Consider the following 572-nt stretch of genomic DNA (forward strand, 5'->3'; position numbering starts at 1 on the left):
AAGAGAAGATTGACTAGATCCTTGACAGCCTTATCGTTCTTATCAGCATCTGCTTTCTGTCGCAATGTCTCCACAATGGAATGGTCGGGATTGATCTCGAGATGTTTCTTAGCGGCCATGTAGCCCATGGTAGACGTGTCTCTGAGTGCTTGTGCCTTCATGATACGCTCCATGTTAGCAGTCCAGCCATACTGAGAGGTGACAATACAGCAGGGAGAGTCTACCAGACGGTTTGACACAATCACCTTCTCCACCTTCTTGTCCAGGATATCCTTCATCACCTTGCACAGGTTCTCAAACTTCACCTTGTCCTCCTCTCTCTTCTTCTTCTCCTCTTCATCCTCAGGAAGCTCCAAGCCTTCCTTGGTCACAGACACCAGGGTTTTACCATCGTAATCTTTCAACTGTTGTACAACATACTCATCAATGGGTTCTGTCATGTAGATCACCTCAAAGCCTCGCTTCTTCACTCTCTCAACAAACGAAGAGTTGGCCACTTGATCCTTTGTCTCTCCGGTAATGTAATAGATCTGCTTCTGATTTTCCTTCATCCGAGCCACATAGTCTTTCAA

General features: G+C 46.2%; 1 protein-coding gene across 1 annotated transcript; it reads right to left on the minus strand.

The window, feature by feature from the left end:
- Nucleotides 1–4: 4 nt before the first annotated feature.
- On the minus strand, nt 5–566 carry LOC103523772 (heat shock protein 83-like; the record flags this gene model as incomplete). Its single annotated transcript, XM_008488787.1, has 1 exon — nt 5–566. A coding segment is annotated over exon 1 (547 nt), but the record flags the coding sequence as incomplete, so codon positions are not given.
- Between the last annotated feature and the right edge of the window lie 6 nt (nt 567–572).

Source organism: Diaphorina citri, unplaced genomic scaffold (genome assembly GCF_000475195.1).
Source record: "Diaphorina citri unplaced genomic scaffold, Diaci psyllid genome assembly version 1.1 scaffold39017, whole genome shotgun sequence".
NCBI lineage: Eukaryota > Metazoa > Arthropoda > Insecta > Hemiptera > Psyllidae > Diaphorina > Diaphorina citri.